Below are 17,575 nucleotides of genomic sequence, written 5' to 3' on the forward strand. Positions count from 1 at the left end.
AGGATCATACACAGCGTAAACATGGAAGGCATACATGTTTATTCCAATGTTGTTGGTTTTGATGGCCCCTTTTAATATGCTATGTTAAGAAACTGATCAGATGTAACATATTTGACACTTGAAAACAACCCGACGAATGACATCCGCCTCTCTGACAAGGGTTTATGCCCATCACAAGAGCGAAGGGGACAGGGGGAGAAGTGAAATCTCTAGTTTTGGTTAGGCTGTCAAAATGTGTACCAGCTAATCACTCAGAGGAAATGAAAAAAACGTGGAAGAAGAAGAAGGGGGGGAAAAAAAGTCAACGACACACTTTTCAAAGTTTGACAATAAGAGGGATGGGAAAAGAGCAGGGAGGAGAAAACTCCCTCTGAACTCTTTTCTCTCCCTCACTTCCTTTTTCTTTGCGCCGCTGACAGATGTCATTTAAAATTGCAGAGATACTTTTTCAATACTTAAAGGGAGGGCAGGGGGGGGGGGGTGGAGGGATAGGAGAATAAGTGGGTGGATGAGTGGTAAAATGGGGCCGCTGCTAGGAGGAAAAGCGATGAGGAGACGCTGAGTGGGACAGGACGCAAGGTGTTGTGTGTTTTTGGTGTAAGGTGTGGCAGGGGGTTTCAGGGAGGGGTTACATGGGTGTGGAAGTGGTAGTGGCACCAGCAGTGATGGTGGCAGCGTGCTCGTGGGAGAAAACGGATACCAAGCTAGGGCTATAATGAGCCCCTATGGATCAGAGGGGACGTATTGACATGCAATGCTTAAGCTTATACACCTAGACCATGGCTGCAGTGCCTGTGTGTGCCTGGGAGCATGAGGCAGCCGGGGATACTGACAGAGTAGCGCACTCCCCGGGTTCTTCAAAGAGCTCAAGTGATTAGTATGTTATCATTACCATTCGAAACGTGATTTTCCTATTCCCTCTCGGCAAAGGTGACACGTCTCGGGGAGACGGCCGGCAGACTCACTGCGATGGAAAGCCACTTCAAAGCTTTTCTCCTCCTGAATTTCTCCCTCTCTCTCTCTTCTCTCCCGCGTTCTGTCTTCTTTTAGGGCCGGGGGGGAGGGGAGGTTGAGCGCGGGTGGGTGTGTGAGGTGGTAGAGGGGGTGCTGGGGGGGGAGTTAGTTGTGGCAGTGGCGGTGTATACGTGTGTGTGATCATTAGAATAATGCGCCCCGAGTTTGACGGTGACAGAACCTGAAGGAAAGGGTGAGAGTTCAGCCACTAAGAATCCAGTAATGGCACACTGTGATGGCCCTAATAATGAAACAATCCAGACATGGACACAGGATGATACCATGGAAAATAATGAAAAGGAACATCTACAATAAAAACATCCTACACTACATTGTCTGTCTTGAGGCTGATGGAGAGATTATGTGGACAAACTTTGTCTAAAATGAGGTGACTGTCATTCTCCAGATAAGCAATTTTGTACATCTACAAAACATGTGAATGGTTTCATTCGGCTGCTAGCAAGTCCAAAATATCCTTGTCAGCATTTTTGTCCAAGGAAAAGCTAAGTGTTTGCCACCTCCAACTGTGCTACAAAGACATATCAAGGCTTGACCCCTGTGGTTCTGATATAAGCATCATGGAATCTTCAGAATAAGGCACACATACAATAACATCTATTCAAGCTCCAAGACTGGCTTGCAAATCAGCTCTGACCTTAATCAACTTGAGAAAAACCAGGCATGTCATCAAAATGAATTCTGATTGTCTCATGGAGCCTTCTAGTAAGACATTTAAACACAACATAGGATAAATGTTGTGCATCTCTGAGTGCACTGGGGCACCCCACCACCACCACCACCACCATCATTTCTCCCTATGCATGTATGCCTTTTCATCTGACACCTACATTTTGAACAAAGATCTTCTTAGGAACCAGGAAAATTGTGTTTTTTTGTTGTGCTTTTTTGCGTCAAGAAACACTCTTCAGTTGTAAGTTATTAACAGGGAGCCCCAGAACAATGCAGCTGTAGCTCAAAAGAAATCTCTCCCCTCTTCTTTCACTCTCCTGCCTTTTTTCAATATCAAACACAGGCGGTTACTATCACCATTTTCCAAAGTTCAGATGATTTCCTTATTATTTCAATAAGGGTGGGGGAGAGTCAAAGTGAATAATGATGACAGCTGTGATTCAGACTGACTGTGTGATCTTCTGTGCCGTTTGTTTGGGACTTGTAAGACGAGGAATTACAAGTGTCAAACAGCTGTGAATATGGGTGCTAAATATTTAAACATGTTTTTCAGCTGAAGAAAAAAAAGTATAGTTTTTTAAAAGCAAGGCTTAAGTGTGTATAAGCTGTGCCAGCCTTTGATTCGTATGCAGGAAGAGCAGAAGACTGCAATGGGAGAAGAGCAATGGCGAAAAGCGTGCAGAATCAAGCCCGGTTAGAAAGATCGGCCCGTTTCCAAAAAGGGGGTAGACAGGTGAGGTAACTCAAGATGTCTTCTGACCCTCAGGCTAGGGGGAAATGCACAGAAAAAAGGTGGGATGAAAACGGGGAAACAAAAGTAGAGCTGAATAAAAGAAAGAAGGGGTGATAGCATGAGATCTGGGCCAGGTTGGAGCTTTAAATTATGAATAGGTGTGAATGGTGAGCCTTTGATAGGAATTGAATTACTCTGTTTCAGAAGAGGTCCTTTTGAACACATCTCAGTCAAAGGCACGATTAACAACATACTGTAGGTACACCTGCAAATACAAGTTTAGCCATACTTCAAAGGACAGGCAACATAATGTACAGGAACAACTGAATCTGCCTCAATTAGAGGGAAATAAATCTTTGTGGGTATCAATTTAAATATGTTACAAGTACTTTTGATTAAAAAATATAAAATAATTGTGATTATAAATGACATGCTTGATATTTGCTTAGCAACACAATGTTATTACCAGAATAGCCAATATAAAGTTTTGGAGAGAGTATAACCGATTTTCTAGGACAGTCCAAGGACAAGTGAATCAATTCAAAAAACTAAATGGTTGCACTAACACCATCTTAATTCATAAACACAGTTTTGACTACTAAATCAACATTTCATGTACAGATCGCAATGGCCGTCCAGTTTAAGTTTTTAAGCTAAAAGACAAAGTCAATTCAAAGTATATTTGCATTGATTAATAGCATCTCGAATCATGCCTGTATACTCATACAGATACGACAACAACAACACAATGTTTAAGGGACCAACATTTGATTTCAAAATCAGTGTGTTTCGTTCATCACCTTTAAGAGAGAAAATGCCAACTGTTGTTCAATAAATCTGTCACAGCTAACTTTAATGAAAGGTTACTGTTACATGGAACAATAATCATTAACGCCATTTATTTTAGTTCATGACTGTTTATAATTGAATTGTAGAAAGCTAATCAGTTAAAAAAGGATAGGAATTAAATATCAGTACTTTCTGCCACAAAAAAATATATATATTTTAGATGTTGTATATTCATTATTTACCAAATATTTACAAACTATTATTGTACATTGTAGTGTAAGTAAGTGTTGAAGTGATTTCTTGTCATTTTTGTTTGTTTGAACTGATGTACTTTTATGCTTCACGCAAATAATAACACTTGATTGACGCTAAATGACTTAAAAACTGTTTCCTCGCTTTGCATGTAGTGCACAATACTCCAACCCTTACATTGGACAATTTAGAACATGAACAATGAAGTGTCATGCACTAATCTATGAAAATGGGGATGATGTTAATTAGAATTGAATGTAAAATCTACCTTAGAGTCATGATTGTACAGCTTCACATCAGTGAGGATTGCACTCAATCCAATTCATTATTAAATTTGAGCAACTACGTGGCCTCATTCAAGAACATTAAGGGATGGTAAATATTGCAAGCAGCAAATCCCACATGAAACAAAAATATTGATTTGTTTTGGGCCAAATCACCAAAGATATTTGAAGTTTTGCTTCATAATATCTTATCTCTATGATATTTAAGGTAACTGGAGAAACTGACCTTAGGTGAATTCATTATCTGTGACTTGGCTTGTAAGCCGTTTAATCAGACATGGTAAAAAAAACACGACCAAATGAGCTGATTTTAATTTTCTTAAGGAGAGGAGGGCAAATTGAAATTTCAGTGGGAAAACAGAATTTAAGGAAGCACTTACCTCTTCACGCAACTTTATCAACTGCATCATGAGAGCAGAAGGAAGAAAAGAGAAAGATGGAGAGAGTGAGGGAGGGATTAAAAAAGCAGAAACATGGCAGGAGGAAAATCAGTCATGTGGCTGAGTACAGAATTAACCTTGACGATTTATCTGTTTGCATGTTTAGCATTTGGAAATCACTAGACAAACACATTAAACGCAGCTAAACACGCCGCTCGGGCTGACTTTTTTGAACAAACAAAGATCAAGTCCTGGCGCTGTCACATTAAACAAAGAGAGGGAATGGATCGCTCGACTTGCAATATCAACTAACATTATCAAGGAAGTCACTTCACACAAGTCGATATAGCAAGAGCAAAAATACAAAATATAGTCTGCACAGTTGCAAAATATTTTTCCTCAACATTTTAAACTGCGTCTGTCATTTCGCTGAATTCTCTGGAAAGGGTAAAAAGGAAAAACGTGCCCTTTGGAACAGAGTTAAAGAAATGCTGAGCCACTCCGTTTGTACCGCTGTTTATCAATGCTGATACGCTGAAGTATCATGAAGCCATGTGAGGATACCCCTGTATATACATACAGTGCAGCGTCTTATTGGGACAGCCACAGATCATGAAAAAAGAATCTTAGCATAGCTATACATTTTTGATGAAAGAGAATAGCAAATGTAAAGTGAAGTAAATAAAAAATGCTATTCTATTCCCTGCCCTGGAAAACCTTGCATCTCTAATAATGAATCAGACAAAGGAGGGAGGGAAATAATCCCATTTGCCATTAATTATGCCTAATCACAATTAAAAAAAAGGTTGCTTCCCTGGCCTGTTGTTAAGTGAGGGCTATAGAGAAGGAACGAGGAGAAAAGAGGAGGCTGGGGCTTATCGTGGGAATGCAACGCGGTTGGCAGGAAAAAGGGAAGGACATATTTCTAGATTTGTGATCATTTAAGGTGTTTTTGTTCTTTTTTTCTTGCCCAACACTAAAGATTATCAGATTTGAATGCAGTCTCAGGGCCACTATTACTTGTGCTGTTTATTTAGAATTGTGCAAAGTGGAATCATTTTATGTCATATAAAGATGATATTTTTGAGACATTGAATTAAAACTTTCATTGCTAATTTTGTGAAAAGAAAGGGAACAAAATGCATCTTTTGTTTGAGTAACATAAAAAAAATATATGGAAACAAAATAACCATCCGCCTCTTTTTATTGGTTTAAACTAGAATAGAACATTTAACATGTGCACCTTTTATACTGGAATTTTAAACAACAGCAAAATAATATTATACTGCATACTCTATTCGTCTGCTCTATTTATATTCCCCCACTTTTAAAACACTCGAAGAAATGCGCTGTACGATAACAAATGCAGCAGAAATATAAACTATATAAAACACAAGCAGCTTCACACATTACAGTCTTGTATTTGTCGCAGCACTTCCCTTGTTATGTTAGGAGTATCTAGAAAATAGTTCTTGCATCATTTTAGATTTCTTCACCAATCAAAAAATTCAACGCTCCAAGGTAATATTGCAAACATAAAAATATATTCGATAGGTGTTATGTTGGAGGTAAACAAATATAATTGCATGTTTTCCTAAGGAGCTCTTTGCCTTGAAAAAGTCGGCCGTATTCAAGACGCACTTAAGAGTCTTTTTTCCAACTCCAGCAACAACTCCCCACGAAGAATGCATTATTGAAGAGGCCAAAGTTTAAAACTACACTGTGGATGTGCTTATTTGGGGCTTGAAAAAACCCAGCAGATCCTGCGATCCCTCACCCCAGCTCAGCCATCAGTCAATGGGTACCAAACAAAACTTGTTCGAGCTCATTTGTGCTGCCTGACTGATTGCAAGTGCTCATGGAGGATTTGTTAAAACTATACGAGTGGCGTGTTGAGCCGTGTTTCTTCCTGTTTAGCTTTATTTTTCCCTGGCATCCATTCTTTAATACAGCCAACGACGCTCGCGTAGCTCAAGAGATATAGAGCAGTAAATACAGAATATTGTAAATGTTATAATTACTCCTGCATGAGCGCCTTTCCCTGTGTTTTTGTGATGCCAGCCAGTATTCAAAATTGCACTGCTGCAATTTTTCTGTTATGATAATCAGCAATTTTTTTTTCAAACAAAAGATTTTTTTTATCCAATACGGAATTCGATACAAGTGGTAATCTGCTTCCTTTGTAGCCTGTAAAATCTGGTCCATGCCGGCTCAAACCAGCACAATCTCTTGTGGCCAAGCCTTCTGCTGTGACTGAAATCGAAACTATTCCGTATAGTGTTCGTGTGTGAAAAGTGTGTGTGTTTTCGCTGCTTTGTGTGTGGTGTCTCCGTGTGTGTGTGTGTGTGTGCACACCAACATATGTGCGTGTGTTTCATGCAGAGGAAACAGAAAGAAAAAATGTGCAATGGTAGACTACCACATTATTAAAAAAACGAGTGATAGTGCCAATTCAGTCTCTGTCCGCATACAGATAACGAATAAATGCCGAACTCTATTAAATCGTCCTTTAGCCATTATCGCAGGGCCAATACGCCATTTTCAGAACTTATGACGGTTCCCTATTTACTTAGCTATAAATCCTTGCCATGTTACCAACAGATTTGTGACTGGTAATGATCTGCTCAGCCAGGGCTATATGAAATGATCCTGACCTCTTTCAGATCGTCAGGAATTAAATTGACCGACTTGCCCCGGCCCCCACCATCTTTTCCCCTCTCCTATCACCGCCGTCTCGCTAGATAAAAAACTCTGAAGTTCCGAGTACTCCACTCACAGCAGGACCGAGACAAGTATAATCTCCACAAGTTTTAGAAAAAAAACGAAGTAAATACGGCACCTGTGAGGAAAAAGGGGGAAAATGTATGTCATCTATTTACTTTGCTTTCGCCCCCACCATGAACTTCTTCTAAGGCTTTGATTGTGTGTGTGTGGGTGTGTGTGTGTGTGTGTGTGTGTGTGTTTGTGTTTGTTTTAGGTATATATTGTATTATTAGAAATTCTCACGTAAGAAATTATTATTGCAAATTATATCAGCTTTTCTGAAAATTCAAAAAATGTTGTTGTATTTTTTCACCATTTAAAGATTTTTAGTTTGGGTATTTTAGGGAAAATATATATATATATAATATAACAATATATAATATATAAAAGCATAGAATGATGAAACAAAGGAAAATAAATAGCCTACGAAATAGTTAAAAGGACATCATGTTTGGCCTAAATTCCCAAAGACAAATCTTTTTTATTAAAATGTGATATCTTAAAAATATTTAATTTAATTTAAATTAACGTTTTATAATTGTATAATTGACATTATGTTGATGGGCATTGAGAATTTAGAACAAAGCTTTGTTAAAAGATTAAAATGTCACATCCTGCTATTTTTTTGGATGCAAGGATTAAATATGTAGTTTTATTGTTTTTTTTATTGTGTAATATAGTCTTTTGACATATAACAATATCAAATAAATAAAGACAGTTGGTGGCAATAAATAATAACATACAAATAATTTCTTAAAACAATAAATACAACAGTAAACAGCCACTTCCTAAATGTAGAATATAAGATTCCATAATATTAACTCTATATTTAATTCTACTTTCATAATGTTCTTTTTAGATGTATTTTATAGATTTATAAATTTTACTTTATTATATTTTTGGATACATTTTTGATGAAAGGAAAATAAGATTTGAAATGAGATGTTTTTTTTCAGCTTTTCCTTGACAGGATTTTGATAGAACTCCTCAGTGTCTGAAACGTGACATTTCTGGCAGCAAGTCTCCTTCCAACTTCTGCAGAAAATGTCAGAGTCACTTTTGTGTCTCGCTAATTTGCCAGGAATATGCATTTCAATTACGCATCTTGGTTCTTGATACATATGTTTCTAAGATGTGCGGTTCATGGGTCATCATTGAAATGGTAATAGGGAAATGTTGAAAAAAAAATAAAAACAGACAACTTTTTTTATAGCTTTGCTTAGCTGTGAATCTAAATATACTCACAGAGCACTGGGGGACGCAATGTGCAAATATGCATTTAGGTATTCATCTTTTCTTGATTGTGCACGTAAATGCAAAGTATTTATTTGGATGTGAAAGTGTGATTGTGTGTGTGATTGCGTGTGCCCTGAGACACAGTAACCCCTGTAAGTTGACAGGTGATGTAAAGGTAAAATATAATTACTTAAAAGGCGTTTGGTCACAGTTGAGAGTGGCTGTGTGAGTGGCAGCTGTGCAGGTGAGCAATAGGTAAGTACGTCTTAAATGTTAAAACGCTGTCTGCTGGATCCAGTGATGTATCATGGTTTTGAAGCAGTTCTACATTTTTTTTTTTTAAATGAATAACAAAACAACTAAAGTTTAAAAGATGTGGCATATTTTAGGAAATTAAGATCACAATTCATGATAATTGTTTTTTTTCTTCATCGAGCGCTGTGAATGAATCTTTTGTAGACTTTGCAGACAATGAATGAAAATAGCTAATGTGCTCTTTATCTGTTGTTTATACCCCTCAAATTCAACAGGCTGAACTGATATCCAAACAAAATGTCAGTCAGCAGCTTTTAATGAACAATAAACCAACTGTGAACATGTTGATTGATAATAGATCAAAACCAGCTAGAAGTCCTGAAAATTGCTAATATTTATAAGAATAATAAAAATGATTTAAGAGTCAAAGCATAATTAGTAAGGAGTACCACAACAAAAGATTTCTGTGATTTCTTTAAAAATATCAATTGTGAAAAATATGAGAACCCGTGTTCCTAATAAATTTGAGTTTCTGCATTGTGCGGGATCGCCCCCCTTGGAGTTTAAAGAAAGACCGAGGAGCAAGATTTAGAAATTCTGCGAGTGCATGTGTGTGTCTGCGTGTGTGTGTGGACCCCGCTGGAGGATCTTTTCTTTCTTGAGTCCACACCCGGCTGGAGAACAGCTGTGGGACTGTTGGAGTGGGGAGGCCGGGTTTCTGGGTTTCAATTTGTGTTGGATTGTGTGTTTGTGTTTTGCTGTGCGTGCACGTGTGTGTGTGTGTGTGTGTGTGTGTGTGTGTGTGTGTGTGTGTGTGTGTGTGTGTGTGTGTGTGTGTGTGTGTCACAATCTGGCTTTGACCAGACACTGGTCCCATGCCCTGAGCCTACTCACTGGCAGCCCAGCTTTGCATTAAACAGTGTTCCTTCCGCATGACTTGGTGACAATGCTGTTGTTTTGAGCTCTCAATGGCCCCTACGAGGGGCCCACCTCCTCACCCTTGGAGCCAGTCAGCCACCCACACTGGTGTCGTCTGGGCCCCTGATTAGCACCTCACCTGGTTCTCCGAGGTGCCAGCGTCATCCCCCAGGAGATCGTTGCGCACCTCATCACTGTAGGCAATACGTGACCTTTTCTGCAGGGGGAGGAGGATGAGGAGGAAGGACAAAAAGAAGAAGGGAGGGGAGAAATAGGGGAGAGGAAAAAGAGAAAACAAGTGGGGAAATATGGCTTAGTACTGTCTTCGATGCAGAAACACAACAGGCATTCCTTAAGCACGAGAGCCCCCTAATGGAACTCTGTGACAAACTGAGTCACACACAGGCAGGTTGTGTGAGAGTGTGTCAGTGTGTGTGTGTGTGTGTGTGTGTGTGTGTGTGTGTGTGTGTGTGTGTGTGTGTGTGTGTGTGTGTGTGTGGGTGCGTGTGCGCCCGCCCTTACAACACATGTACTGAAAACAAGCACGTCTGGGTTAGTGCCTCCTTCCAAGGTGAACTACTGTACCTAGTGCACTTGTGCCACAGAAGTGATGGCAAAGAGTCCCCCCCCACCTTGCCCACTTAAACAAATATAAGTTGAGGGATAAAAAAAAACATCCTCTCGTGTGCACGGGGGAGATTGTGGAACAGGGGGACAGGGGAGAGGGCCAGGAGATGTATTATGAGGAAGTATCACTTGTCAGCGCTAAATCTTTTCTGGGGGCTGTCACCGCTGTCATCCCAGTGCAGTGGCAGCCTCTGTGATAACACCAATGCTGAGACTCAGACAGGGAATAATTCATCACCCATTGGCGGCCCCTCGGATTTGGGGTTGCCTCTCTCCAACACACAAACCCGCTCTCTCTTTCCCCACCGTCTCAAGATGGGTGAGAATAACAGGGAATGCCATGTCCAAAAAAAAAGAAAAAAAAGAAACCCAAACACACACATTTCATACACACTTCAGAGTGTGCCACCTCCGATTGGGGAGGAGTGGGCTGCCGTTGTACCGCTTGTTTACAGACGCCCGACCCATGGAAAAACAGCCTCTTGGCATGCCCTCTAAACTAAATACACACCAGCAGCAGACAGAGAAAGTGTTTACTAAGCCTCCTTCGCTTTCTCTCCCTGCCTTGACAGGGTTTCTAGGTGGGCTGCAGGAGTTGGGCAGAATCAAAGACAAACACTAGGATAGGAATGAAAATATCACTTTTTCTCAACACGAATTATTTCTATTTTCTACATTTACTTAGTTCTCGGCTGTAAATAAATAAAACAAAGTGAAGGAACACCAATTACCTGGTGGGGACCTGGTTTCCCCCCTAAAATACAGAATCCTTCCCTGGAATCTTTCTATTATCAGTAAAAGTTTGAAGAAGCTATTGCATGAAGTTCTTTGATGCTGCCTCCTGTAAGAGAAGCACAACTCCAACTTGAAAAAGGCCAATTCTAACCTCATGAGTGATGATATCAAGCTCCCTGATTGAAATAACTTTAAAACCAATCACAACCGAGCGAGTTGATTTTTTTTTTTTCGTCTCTCCTCATAATCTGGAGCAGTGAGTGGAAAGCCATGGCTGATGTGATTTGGCTGTTATTATCGTGATGGTGAGGGCCACAGTTCTCGGGAGTAATTACTGACTAGACGGAGGGCCTGATTGACCCAGACCACGAAACCCATTAGATAAAGAGTGCACCCAAACAATACTCAGCCACAGGGACCAGAGCCAACCACAGAAGGCCCACTGAGGGGAAAAGAGAGGATCGGGAGCACAAATAAAAACACCACATTGCTGCTGCCCCCCTCTCCTCTAATACACATTACACAGGAGCACTATGTCAAAATGTGCTGTTCAATTGTTTTGTGATTGTGCCCCACAACAATTAGCTTAATTATTAACTTTTTAGTTTGTATTAATAATGTGACAGCACGTTCGAAAATACCAAGAAAAGAAGAAGAAAAAAAGGACATTTTTATTTTTTAAATTATATTAAAGACCTAAAAATGATAAAAAAAATGAACATTGTTCAAATCTAAATATAGAAATTGAGCTCTATTGAAAATATGTGTGATAGAAAAATACATAATATAGTAATCACTGCCTCCTTTGTTGAAATATTGGAAGAAAATGTCAATTTTAAATAAAATATTATTGAAAGAAATATGCTTAATCAAGAATAACTGAGAGACCATATGGAAAATCATATTGAAATTGTATGTGTATATTTAAGGGTAATTGAAGTGAAATGATTAGTCCCTCCAACATAATATAATCTTAAAATGTAAGTAACTTTTTTATTCTCAGTTCTTATGTCAGTACTTTTTAAGCCCATCTTCTGTGCTGAGGTTAAATTGGGTCTCTGTGCTTCTGTCAGGACAATAAAAGGAATATCAGATTTGAGAAAAAAACAGCAAGACAATAAGCATCAATTTAAAGACAGCTTGTTCACTTGTACACAAGGCACAAACTCATATTTGTTGCCAGGAAAAAACACCCACATATTCCATTTAAGTCAAGTTTCATCTTAAAGAGCTGCAGTGCAACTTAGGGGGAAAGACGACTTCAGCAGTAATTGAGACGAGGAAGCCTGGGAGAAGCATTGATTTGAATGTTAAGGCTTACGTCGCCTTCAAACCATATGCAGGGTGTTTTTGGTATTTCTAAATAGCTGTCTGTTACAGATGAGTGTATGAAGCGCTTCTGCAATGAGAACAGTGCAGATAACAAAGGAAAGTATAAAGAATGAAAATGTCATTGAAATGAAAGTGTGCCGCTACTTCCCCTGTACCTACAGTATACACTCCAGTTTTTGGATTCCCCCTCAGGAAAACAACAGATTCCTGAGTGATTACTGCCTTCCCATTTGATGTATAAAAACATAAACAGCTGTGCGATATTGACTGCTTAATACAGGAACAGATTTTGATTATAAGTTAGGGTGTTAAGAAAAAAAAATTGCAAAGTGACAACAGGATCAGTCGAGGTCAGGAAAGCAGATACCTGTTCTACAGTAAAGAAAATCTTCTATTCTATAAAGAAAAATGCAGTGAAACTCTCATTTCAGTTACAGTATGTAAAGAAGGAGCTTCATATCTTAAGATGAACTAATCAGCCTTTGTAATCTAAAAGAAAATGAGCGCTTTCAGAAGATACCTTATTGCTCAGAAAAGGAAAGAAAAAAAGCTTTTTTTAATCCTTTTGAAAGGTCTGTCTTTTGTCACTTTTTTAATCTTGGGTGAGAATTTGCTTCTATTCCCGGAAGCACACAAGAACAGTACAAAGGTACATCTTAACTTTATGCAAAGTGGCCTGCCTTTAAAACTCTACACATCCCGTCAAATGCAGCGATGGAGGTGCTGGTGTCCTGTCAAAAACACACGTTTTACCTCTGTTGACATGCATAGCAGATGACAAAAAAAAAGACTCATCTTTACCCATCAAAACGTAATTACATATGCATGCATAACAATTTATATCAGATATGCTAATCAGTTTGGCATAATCCTCTGAGCAGCAAATGGTATTTATTTAATTATAGCAAATATATGGATTTTTCCTTTGTGTCCAATTCCTTTCTAGTATGGGCATGCATTGGTATATATCGTCTGAATAAAGATGATGATTTAGAATTTTAAAGGAAGAAGAAAAGGAAATCTTAAAGAACATCTGTTTACACAAAAATGTGCTGATTGTAAAACAATGACCTAACAATTCCTAATTTAAAGCAGTCAACAATGTTTGTACTGTAAAAGGAAAGTTCTACAAAAAGGAATAGCTATAATTAAAATCAAATAAACCATACACACATTTCAATGCCCTCCAACTCTCCTCGTTGTTTTGTTGCCCGGTGCAACGAATGACACAAGGACAAACGCAAATAATTGTGGCGCCTGGAAAGCTAAAAAATGTAAACAGTTCATTAGACGGGAAATAAAAGGCGTAAAAATACCCAGGGGCAGAGTGTAATGAGGGGCCCTGAAGTTCCTCTGCAGACGCTTTTTCCCTCCACTTTCCCAAGCTTTTCCTTTTTTCGCCCTGCACACACGGCTGGTGGCATAGCATGAAGAGTAATTAAGCATATTCAATTTACAATACTACGTTCCATTACTTTTCCAGCACAAGGAGAGCAGCTGGGCATTTCCAAATTTAGACCCAATAACAATTGTGTCCAGCTTGTCTGAAACTGGCATTCAACCTTTTATTTTCCTAACAGATAAAACTGCACTAAGAAAGTGAAAAAAAATCAAAACCACTATTTTAATAAAAACTATGTGGCATAAAATGGACAGAAATAAAATAAATCTGAATGAATTATCTGGAATATCTTGTAAAAACAGCCTAATAAAAAGTCAGGAATAAAATGACAATAAAGTTGGCTAAAAACCTTCCTTTATGTTAACAGGAATGTGTGTTACACTCAAAGGTTATCTATATCACTTTCTTTCCTCCCCCTGCTGTGCTATGATATTTTCCCAGGTGATGTGTGGACCAGCACCAGCAGGTCCCACTCTGGTTCCTCCTCCCCCTCGCCCCACACAAATGGGGGCAGAGGTGGACCGATGTGGCGTGGCGTTAAAAGGAAGCGGAGACCTTTAAGCAGGCCCAAGTATCACAACAGCATCTTAAATAATGCATCTCTGCTTGGCAGGGGTTTAACACACACGCGCGGCACAAAGGAAAACACACACACAAATTGTTGTCTGGTGTCTCCTACTCTCCTTTAACACAAACAAATTGGGAGAGGTTGTTCAATTAAGTAAGTGCTCTTTCTAAATGCATTTGATATATTATCAGACAAAGGCAAGTAGCTACAATTGGGATTGTCACAGGAGGGTGTCATTTGTGCCTTTGTTTTATTGTGGTCTTTGGTGCCACCCAATCCCCCACTTCTGACTGTAGTGTCTGTTTGTGTGAGTTCACACGCGTGCGCGAGGGCAACTGTGTGAACAACGGAGGCTTCCACGAGCCTTTGCATCCCAGGGAAACCGTCTTTAGAGAATGTACGCGCACAACATATGTGAACGGTGGCCCCGTGTGTGTTCTCTCCCCTAATAGAAGTGCAGCAGTGGTAGAGGAGCCGGAGCCTCAGATAACAGCATGGGGTCTCTCATTAGCTCACAAGTTGGTGCTTTGGTGGCTTCTACGCACACAGCATTGTGTTCCACTTCCATGAAAAACCTGAGGGAGTCTCATAGAAGCCGTTGTTGAAAACACAAACAAAAAGGTGAACGATCAACCCCGGCAAGGTAATAAATGAGCCTGCGACATATCTGAACAGGTATGATGTGAGGAGACTTTTTTAGAGGGGAAAATGTATTTTTTGACACTAAATAAAAACCCGGCACGGTCAGGGCGACTGTGAGAAAACTTCTCTTTATTGGTTTAATTCACCCAAAAATTTAAATTCCTATTTTTAAATTGTATCACTGACTCTATAGTTTTTGTATTACACAAGTAAACAGGATTTTATCTCTGGGTGGGAAATACCTCGCGGTTTGCTGGTGAAAGAGCACACTGTACTGATAGGGCGCTTTCATGCTTGTACCTCTGTGATACCGGTGGTGGATTTCCCTGTCAAAGTCATTTCTATTGCTAAGTACAGCGGAGATCAGTCAATAAGCCTAACGACTGTACCCACAAAGCGAGAGGCCGAGAGGAGGCAAGAGAAGAGAGGAGGGGGGGTAAAAGGATTGCAAGTGAACTCCAAACAAAAGAGCAAATTCAAGGAGGGCTTTGATTGAAGAAGCGCCATATACTTTTTGAAGGCCAAGGGATCATCTCTCAATGGTTATTTCTTTAAGGCATGAGGGCCCGATTAAACCCAATATTAAAATATGGAGGTGCTTCTAATGAAAAATCAAAGGCCCCGTTTCCCCTCCCACACCCCCATCCTTCCATCTCTCCTTCCCTCCATCTCTCGTGTTATGTCAGGTTTCCTCCCTTAGCCCATGGTTGTGTAGGAGGGGACCGAAACAAAGTATAAAAAGAAAGAAAGAAAGAAAGAAGAGAGCAAGAGAGGGAAAGAGAGAAAGGGAAAAGAGAGAGGGTTATAGAGATGAGGGACCTAGGTGCTGGTGGTGCAAAACAGAGACAGACAGCAGTGGTTGGAGGAGTAAATCAATAGAGCAGAGCCGTCGGGGAGGCGGGCAGCCAGGGCAAGGAGAGAGGAGAGGAGAGGGGGAACCAGCACAGGGGCCCGGGCTCCGATCACAACGCTGGCTTCTGGCGTGCAGTGGGGAATAAAGTGGGCCTCCCCGGGTCAGCACCAGAGAAAAAGGTGAGATTAGAGGAAAGTGGAGGAGGGATTTTCACAGAGTGAAGGTGGGAGGGGTGGTAGAGGTGGGTGTTGGAGGATGACGAGGAGAGAGAAAGTGTGTGTGGAGGAGGAGGGGGGGTGTTAGGAGATGTGCAATGCAGGATACCTGGCAAGCCAGGGACCAACCGGCCCATTAGCCTGTGGCTACCTACATATGGTTCACTGAACCCTCTGCTGAGAAGAGCTCCTCTCCTATCAGTCCCCCCATCTTTTTTAAAGAAAGAAATACCTTCACTTTTAACCCTTTCTCTGCTTTGGAAAGAGGTTCACTCCTGACCTCCATTTATGATTCATTTCTGTTTGATGTCTATTCTTGGAGTGTTATCTAAAATTGAAAAATGTAATAAAAAAAGAAAAAACCTAGACACAAAGGGAGAGGAGTCGGGCCTGCTGAGCATGTGCGTTTGCACGTCCGTCAGTGGACACGCACAGAAGACTATCTCCTTCAGTGCTTTGCCTTTTCTTGTAATGTGACCATTGTTGGTGATGAACAGCGCTCATTAGCATAAGAATACAGCAGCACATATAGGGACTTAGCCAGATCATTATCTCTATATATTTATGTATACTTTGTTATTTCAGTAGCCAGAACGCATTCAAATGCTGATGAGGCCAGTAAGGCCCCCTTCCAAAGCCCTTCCAACATGTGCCCTCCTGAACTTCCCAATACACTTACCAGTTTCCTGGGAGTCTGCAGGTTTTGTACCGGAATTTACAAGAAAAGTTTTTTTTTAAAAGGCTACAGAGATGACACACTGCTTAAGCAGATTATAAAAAAGAAAATGCAATATACTCAATCCACAAAGAAATAATTAGAGTTATTTGCAATTTCCTGAGCCACTTTTAAAAATGTGACAGTTTTTTTTAAATTGCAATACTGGGAATTATTGCCCATTTGATACATTCAAACGCTTAAAGCAAAGAATATGATTATTCTGGAGTAAAAATGTACAAAAAGTTTGACGATACAAACAAGTGATCTATGGTAATGACGCCAACAAAACAAGTTTAGTCTCACTGCAGGAGCAGGCTGGTGCTCTAATGGTGGCCAACCTCTGGGATAATTGAAAAAGAAAACCCAATTCATCTTCCACAATGAAATTCTGATCAAGGCCACAGCCAGATTCCACTGCGGGCTTCAAAAACAGCAGAGAAAAGGCAAAATTGTTGGTCGCTGAGAGCAAAAACACTTCCCCTTTCTTTCTGACACGCTCCCTCATTAGAAACACTTAGGATGAGAGAAGGAAACTCATTTTAATTGTGTGTCTTTGTGTGTCTTTGTGTGAAGTGGGTGCGAGCAGGGGTTAAAACATTTGTAAACACGGAGCTTTCTCGATAAAGAACACAACAATAAAGATGCAATGTAAAGAGTTCTTCCTCTATTTACCCCTTTCCTCCTCGCCTTATATGAGGCTTACTTATTAAAAGGCAAATGCCACTGCCTAAAATACAGAGGAAACACACAGACCCAATGATTCATAATATATTTCATAAATACTTCATGAATCCCTTCACCATACTTAAGCCAGTCTGGCAAAAAAAGAAGAAAAAACATTGTCACCTATTCTAGTACCCGCTTGTCAGCACATCACTGGGGAGTGGGTGTCACATGTCACTTCTGGTTTACAGTACTGCGTGGGACAGGCTCGGTGCAAGGAAACGGGGGTAGGACAGCAAGAAGAACAGAAGGAAAAGTGAAGGGGAGGTGGAAAGGGGAGTAAAAAAGAGGGAGCAGAGAAAGGAGGAGGAAGGGGGTGTTATCATATCATCGCCCCATGTCTTTATGTTTTCCCCCTTATTATCTTTGGCCCCCACTCGCTCCAGTCACTCAATCACACAAGCCCCGAGGACAGCGAGGGGACCTGGGAGGGCCTTCGCTTCATG

The 17,575-nt window shown here is 40.2% G+C and overlaps 1 protein-coding gene across 6 annotated transcripts in view; it reads right to left on the reverse strand.

The window, feature by feature from the left end:
• The window catches only part of vti1a (vesicle transport through interaction with t-SNAREs 1A), a 108,514-nt gene that overhangs the window by 78,366 nt on the left and 12,573 nt on the right, over positions 1-17,575 (reverse strand). For 3 of the 6 annotated variants that reach the window (XM_063892969.1, XM_063892973.1, XM_063892972.1), the window contains exons 4-5: positions 9,454-9,531; positions 4,143-4,163 (exon numbers count right to left, since the gene is read on the reverse strand). The exons of 1 other annotated variant lie outside the window; for it this stretch is intronic. In XM_063892969.1, coding sequence (XP_063749039.1) covers positions 4,143-4,163; positions 9,454-9,531 — 99 coding nt within the window. The remainder of the gene's footprint in view (positions 1-4,142; positions 4,164-9,453; positions 9,532-17,575) is intronic. 2 more of the 6 variants (XM_063892970.1, XM_063892975.1) reach the window with 1 other exon arrangement.

The sequence above is a fragment of the Eleginops maclovinus genome, chromosome 10 (genome assembly GCF_036324505.1).
Source record: "Eleginops maclovinus isolate JMC-PN-2008 ecotype Puerto Natales chromosome 10, JC_Emac_rtc_rv5, whole genome shotgun sequence".
NCBI classification, from domain to species: Eukaryota; Metazoa; Chordata; class Actinopteri; order Perciformes; family Eleginopidae; genus Eleginops; species Eleginops maclovinus.